General features: G+C 45.3%; 1 protein-coding gene across 2 annotated transcripts; it reads left to right on the top strand.

The window, feature by feature from the left end:
* The first annotated feature begins 1,720 nt into the window (after positions 1-1,720).
* Positions 1,721-6,499, top strand: LOC310871588 (zinc phosphodiesterase ELAC protein 1-like). 2 transcript variants are annotated; one of them, XM_083783198.1, is made up of 5 exons: positions 1,721-1,947; positions 2,051-2,257; positions 2,638-2,696; positions 4,215-4,425; positions 4,816-6,499. In XM_083783198.1, the coding sequence occupies exons 1-5, from the start codon at positions 1,791-1,793 to the stop codon at positions 5,292-5,294; spliced, it is 1,113 nt and encodes a 370-aa protein (XP_083639324.1). In that variant the 5' UTR covers positions 1,721-1,790; the 3' UTR covers positions 5,295-6,499. The 2 variants fall into 2 exon arrangements, with proteins under 2 accessions (XP_083639324.1, XP_083639323.1); XM_083783197.1 differs by having other exon boundaries at positions 1,721-1,959.
* Positions 6,500-6,839: the final 340 nt, after the last annotated feature.

The following is a 6,839-nucleotide window of genomic DNA, read 5'->3' as shown; positions in this document are numbered from 1 at the left end:
GTTTACATTCATTATTTTATGGTTTTCAATTACATGCTATGACATGCTGATGCTGCATGGATGTCAGTCACTCCCAGAGCCTCTAGTACAGCGGTTCCCAAAGTGGGGTACGCGACGCATAGCCAGGGGGTACCCAAGCCCCCTCAACAAAGAAAAAAAAAAAAATATATATATATATTTTTTTTTTTGAGGGGGCTAGTGAATCATGGTGTGTGTGTGATATGAAATGTCCAGTACCTCCCCAAGTGCCACCCCAGTGTCTGCCCTGCAGTGTCTGCCCAGTGCCTCCCCAGTGTCCGCCATGGTGCCTCCCCAGTGGCTCCCCAGTACCTCCCCAGTGTCCCCTGAGTGCCTCCCCAGTGTCTCCCCAGTGCCTCCCCAATGTCTCCCCAGTGGCTGCAGTTTCTCCCCAGTGCCTCCCCAGTGTCCCCTCAGTGCTTCCCCAGTGCCTCCCCAGTGTCCCCCTGAGTGCCTCCCGAGTGCCTCCCCAGTGTCCCCCTGAGTGCCTCCCCAGTGCCTCCCCCCAGTGTCTCCCCAGTGTGTCCTCAGTGCCTTCCCAGTGCCTCCCCAGTGTCCCCTCAGTGCCTTCCCAGTGCCTCCCCAGTGTCCCCTCAGTGCCTTCCCAGTGCCTCCCCAGTGTCCCCTCAGTGCCTTCCCAGTGTCCCCTCAGTGCCTTCCCAGTGCCTCCCCAGTGTCCCCTCAGTGCCTTCCCAGTGCCTCCCCAGTGTCCCCCTGAGTGCCTCCCCAGTACCCAGCCGAGTGCCTCCCCAGTGTCCCCCTGAGTGCCTCCCCAGTGTCCCCCTGAGTGCCTCCCCATGCTCCCCAGTGTCTCCCCAGTGCCTCCCCAGTGTCCCGCCAGTGTCCCCTCAGTGCCTTCCCAGTGCCTCCCCAGTGTCCCCTCAGTGCCTTCCCAGTGCCTCCCCAGTGTCCCCTCAGTGCCTCCCCAGTGTCTCCCAGTGCCTGCCCAGTGTCCCCCAGTGTCTCCAATATCAATACAAGAGCAATAATACTAATTAATCTTAATTTATTAATCTTATTAATTAATTATTGAATCAAATTAATTAATTAATCAAAATGTTCGACGCAAGAAGGCCCCCCTGCGCCCAGCACCATGCCAAAGCTTTTTCCTGCAGGAAACACTGCTTGTGGTTGTAAATATATTGTTATCTGTGTTGCGAGGATGAGGGGGTACCTGGAAAAATATCTACCCCAAAAGGGGTACCTGGTCCAAAAAAGTTTGGGAACCCCTGCTCTAGTATACTAAGCTAAGGCTTTAGTGGTCACCCAGGTTAAATAAAAACGTCTGGGTTTCCGAGGCTACTGTCTCCCAGGTTAAAACACAGTGTTTGAAATAGACACTCATGCTTTCTGGGGTATTATTTGGGGCCTTGAACACAATGAATATCAACTGTTTAATACTTTCCAGATAGATGGAGGGGGGGATTGTGACGGTTAATGCTGTTATAACTTATAAAGCCACTCCCAGGTTAAAACAGAATTTTAGCAAAAGCAGGATAATAAACAATGTGTCTATGAGGCGCGTGCCACGTGGTGTCATATTTCTCCTGTTGTGTGTACTAATGTATATCTGCCATTACATTATTATTATACGATTAAAGGAATATTAGAAAAATAAGTAAACATACGATACGTCGCTTGTGTTGCGCGTCATCATCGTGAGCCTGTGTTTACATTACAACTGGAACTGCTGGAACTGGAACGTGGCCTCGGTCAGTTCATGTCAAGAGTTGTTTTATAAACATATTATTTTATTTATTTTTCAGGATAAAATGACAATGGATCTGACTTTTCTGGGGACTGGGTCTGCCTATCCGGCCCCGCACCGCGGCGCTTCCGCGCTGGTTCTGAGGACCGAGGGAGAATGTTGGCTGTTCGACTGCGGCGAGGGAACCCAGACTCAGATCATGAAGAGCCAGCTGCGAGCTGGTGAGTCTACGTGTACGTGGTTCTCAAACAATCATTTGATTATGTCAAAGACTGTCTGTATTGACTACTGCAATATTTTTCATGTTTTTACAATTATATACAGGTCGAATCACTAAAGTTTTCATCTCCCACTTGCATGGGGATCACCTGTTTGGCCTGCCTGGACTCCTGTGTACTGTGAGTCTCAACACGAACCCAAGCCTCTCCGAGTCTTTACCCTGTGTGGATATTTATGGGCCCCGGGGCCTTAGGCACTTCCTCAGGGTGACTCTTGGTCTGACGGGTTCACAACTTCTCTTCCCTTATGCAGGCAGGTCATTTATATTCAAGCTGAATTCCAACATACATTACATACGTTTAGTTTTAATTTTTTTAACCCAGTTGGATATGCTAAAAACAAGGCGTTGCCCTTTCCAGGAGTGCTAGCTGGAAGGCTGACTGATGTAATGTTGATATAGAAAGCAAAGTGCAACTACTCCAAACTGAATGTGCACTAAAATGACTAAATCATCTAATTTACTCCCAAGTCTGCAAATGTGTCAGATGTGTAGTCTGGGTTTGGGCATTCAGTGTTGGATTTTATTTTTCTAATTACATTTATTTAACTGTCTCATGTTCTGTTTCTCTGATCTGCTCCATTCCTCTCCACTCTCTATTTTTAAAACTCTATTTTACTTGTATACAATTTAGTGCATGAACTGGAACCGACTCCAGACCAGAGTCCACCAGAAGGGCAACTCAGCCTTGAAGTATGTATTTGATTAATTATATAATAATTATTATTATTCACATCTAGCTACAAATACTGGATAACTCACCCTGGTAGAAAAGGGGCTTGCCCGTTTTTCCTCCCAGAGGTTTCCCCAGAGAGGGGTGGGAGGGGCTAGGAGCAGGGGGGCAACTTAGGCGAGTGCCCTGTAATGTATGCAGATTCAAACACAGTTTACACACTGCCTTACAATGCTTACATAAACAACCTTTAGTTACCTTAGGTTCAAGATTCATAACTTATATGCAATTGGCTGTTTGTATTCTTTTTGGAAAAAAGATTCTCCTATGGAAAGGCTATATTATTTTACTTATATTGATAATTTAGTATTATGTAAGGTTTTGCACACTCAAATGTTGTCAGATAATCCCCACATAGCCTACAACAACTTCCGTGAACGAACACTGTCTACTGTCGTGAAAGTTTCAACACCAAAGTTGTTGTGAATTAGCAAACTGGACATTTAGACTGAATGTTTCCTTTATCCTGAAAATTCCGGGAGGGTGAGTTGTCCTGTTACCCTAGCTATAAATTCCACAACTCTGTGTGTGCACTGCAACTGTGCATATGTATATAATATACGGTAACGGTATATGATATCTGTCGTCATCGCTTATGTCAAGAACCATCCATGGTGGGCGGCTGTGGTTCAGGTCAGGATGTAGAGCAGGTCGTCCAATGATCTGTGGGTCGGCGGTTAGAATCCCGGCTCCTCCTGTCCACATGTCCACATGTCCTTGGACACTGAACCCCACATTTCCTCCAATGAGTTGGTCGGTGTGAGCTTGCCACCATTGGTGTGTGAATGTGGGAAGTTAGGTCGCTGGCGACAACTGTTCGCCGCTTCACCTCCCAATGTATGAATGAATGAACCATTGTAAAGCGCTTTGAGCACTTGGAAAAGCGCTCTAAAAATGCAATTCATCCAAAGAGGGGGGAATTGCACCACTCAGTTCACACGTGTGTGATTTTTGTGTTACACCTGGTGACCCCTAGGCTGGGTTGTAACACCGGTGTGCGCCACAACTACATGGAAAGTTGCCCACAAATGAATCGATACGCAATGTGACCAATGAAAGGCACACAGGTACTATACTATCACCACAACTACACAACAACATAACATCAATACACAATACCAACACAGCTACAGAAAACCAATATAAAATGAACACTACACACCAACAAAATCAACAATTCACAACAACAATACAACAGCTACACAGCTTGGACATATTTTCCGTGCATTGTGATGGAATACCACGTTGTTTTTCCATGTGTTTGTCTTCTGTTTATTATGTTGATTTATTTAACCCATTGAGACGGGGAAAGGCATCTGTGTCATTTTAGATTTCAGCATTGCACACTGTGAGCTTATACATCTGCTAATTTTGAAATATCTTGAAAGTGTGAGAACTACTGATTTAGAAGGCATTTGTAGAATTGGCCTCAGTTCTTAATTGTTTTTAATCTGGTCTCCTTCCTTGTTTTTCTTTAGATGACAGCAGAACATGGTCCTCTTCACCCTCAGGAGCGTCCTGGGAGGACCATTTCACTCGATGCCTCCACTGACTGCTACCACCTCCTAGAGGACAAGAGATTTGTGGTCAAGGCCTTCAGGTTGTACCACCGTATCCCATCATTTGGCTTCTCCATTCAAGAGCACGATCGGCCTGGGAGACTCAACACTGCACTGCTTCGGGAGTTGGGTATAATGACTTCCAGTATTTATTTTTACTAGTTAGTCAGTCAGTACAAAGTGTTTAGTTTTGCCCAAGACAAGTCCATGGCCTTATGACAGTCATTTGTTTGTAGCATCCCTCCTCCCACAAATCAAATGCAAACCAGGCTACATCACCAGTGGTTGTCCGATTCAAAAAATCAGTGCCCTCAAAAATGTAATTCAAAAAGCAATTTAGGAATTATAACTAGATATTGTGGAATAATGCTAACGTGCAGCTTATACATGGTGGTAGTTAGCTATAGAAATGCACAATCTAGTGTTTTGAAAATGTTGCACCTTTTAAAGCCAGCCAAATTCTAAGAGCAGTCACAGTACATGGATGGTTTGCCTGATCCCATTTTTTTATGCCCCATAGGTCTGAAGCCAGGACCACTTTATGGGCGCCTGAAAGCAGGTGAATCAGTAACACTAGAGAGTGGACGTATGGTGTCTTCTAGTGAGGTATTGGAAGAGGCCATACCCGGGAGGAAAGTCTGCATTCTAGGGGATTGTAGCTCAGTCACTGGAGAAGGACCATTGCGCATGTGCAACAAAGCAGACATTTTGGTTCACGAGGCTACCCTGGGAGATGAGCACCATGAGAAAGCAGTGGAGCATGGTCACAGTACACCTAAAATGGCTGCGGCAGTGGCCCGGGCATGCTGTGCACGGAGATTGGTACTGTACCACTTTAGTCAGCGGTACAAGCCATGCGCGTTGCGTAAGGAGGGGGATGAAGATGACATTACAGAACTCAGGATACAGGCTGAGGATGCGCTACAAGGGAGTGGTATAGAAGTGACTCTGGCTGAGGACTTTCTCACTCTGCCAATTCCACTCAAAAGGTCACAGTAATGCTCTAGATTTTGTATTATTTATACTGATATGAATAAATTGCCCTGAAAATGAACAGAATCCAATCACTATCAAAAACTTAAAAAAGATTAAAAAACATTGGAGCACTCCCATCAGGTTTGTTTGGTATTGAGTATTCAACATGGTTTGGTATTGAGTGATCATAAGTAGCAGTTAATAACCGTTAATAGCAGTTAATAGCCAATAGATAATGACTTATAGTAGCATAATGGGGAGGGATCCAAACATTCATACCTCCTTCATAGAGACACAAGGTTCATTTATCACAAAGCCATATCATTGCTAATTATTATTATAATTATTATTTTTCTTTTTTTATAAATAAGGTGGATAAGTTGAGGAACGACATGTGTGTACAATGAATATTAATGTGTCACATAACATCATTAAAGATGGTATGAGGGGAAAGGAGTGCATATTTGGAATTAATCAGGTTGTGGAAGAAAATACTGTATAGAAAGAATGCCATTACATCTATCTGATGACAAACCTCCAGGTACAGACAATCTTGACTACAGACAATAAGTGTTCACTACCTAGAAATATTGTCAAATATATTGTCTATGAAACCTTGCATTTTTTACACCTAACCCACAATCCCCGTCACTCACCCCAGGCAAGCCCCCAGGTCATCGTGACATCAGCCCCCTGGTCACCCAGCTGCCCAGGTCACCGTGACATCACGTGACATCAGCCCCCTGGTCACCCCAGGTGCCCAGGTCATTGTGACATCACGTGACATCATCAGGGATAGATATATGGTAAATGTGTCATCAATATTGGCCAGCAACTCATCTTACCTCAAACCCTTAGATCCCCATATATGGATATATGTCAGAACCTGTTCCATCTGTTGATCCTTCCCCATCCATCATTCCTCTTCAATGTCTCCCTTTTTGTCCATTCAGTTCTCAACAGGCCCGAAATGTTTAAAACAGGGGCCCAGCCCTACCTGGGCCCTCATCAAACCTTGTCCCCGCTACCACCCTTAGCTTTCCATATACTGTATGGAGCTGACCTGTTCTGACATTCCATATGTTGATCTGACCTCATCAAACCCTGTACACTCAAGACATACTCCTTATATGGGAAGTACAGAATTAATTCCATGTTGATCTGACCCCCCCTATGCCAAAGCGCCAGCGCTCTCCCAGCAGTCTGCCGTCAACGAGGCGGATGCTTGCACGCGACAGCCCCCAGGCGTCTTGCTAGTGTACAGTACTCAAGTAAATGTACTTCATTGAAATAATGTCACAACACAATTAGAAATATCCAAGGAGCTAAACTGTCCTGTGTAGTTGGGGTAAAAAAAATCTATCATTATCACCACAACCTAACAATTAGACCTAGAGGGGCGGCGGTGGCTCAGGGGTAGAGTGCCTGGATGGTAACCGTAAGGTTGCCAGTTCGAACCTGGGCTCCCCCAGAGTTACTGTCGAAGTGTCCTTGAGCAAGACACTGAACCCCTAATTGCTCCCGATGTGCTAGTTGGTGCCTTGCATGGTTTCCGCTGCCATGGGTGTA

The sequence above is a fragment of the Protomyctophum parallelum genome (genome assembly GCF_964188405.1).
Source record: "Protomyctophum parallelum genome assembly, chromosome: 15".
NCBI lineage: Eukaryota > Metazoa > Chordata > Actinopteri > Myctophiformes > Myctophidae > Protomyctophum > Protomyctophum parallelum.
The sequence above is the reverse complement of the archived record's forward strand: the minus strand, read 5'-3'. Positions and strand labels throughout refer to the sequence as shown.

Bases quoted from the DNA above. Each gene is read 5' to 3' on its own strand.
- LOC310871588 (XM_083783197.1), top strand. From the start codon at position 1,791: ATGACAATGGATCTGACTTTTCTGGGGACTGGGTCTGCCTATCCGGCC. The intron at 2,258-2,637 runs GCAGGTCATTTA...TATACAATTTAG, and splicing joins ACTTCTCTTCCCTTATGCAG to TGCATGAACTGGAACCGACT. The intron at 4,426-4,815 runs GTATAATGACTT...TATGCCCCATAG, and splicing joins TGCACTGCTTCGGGAGTTGG to GTCTGAAGCCAGGACCACTT.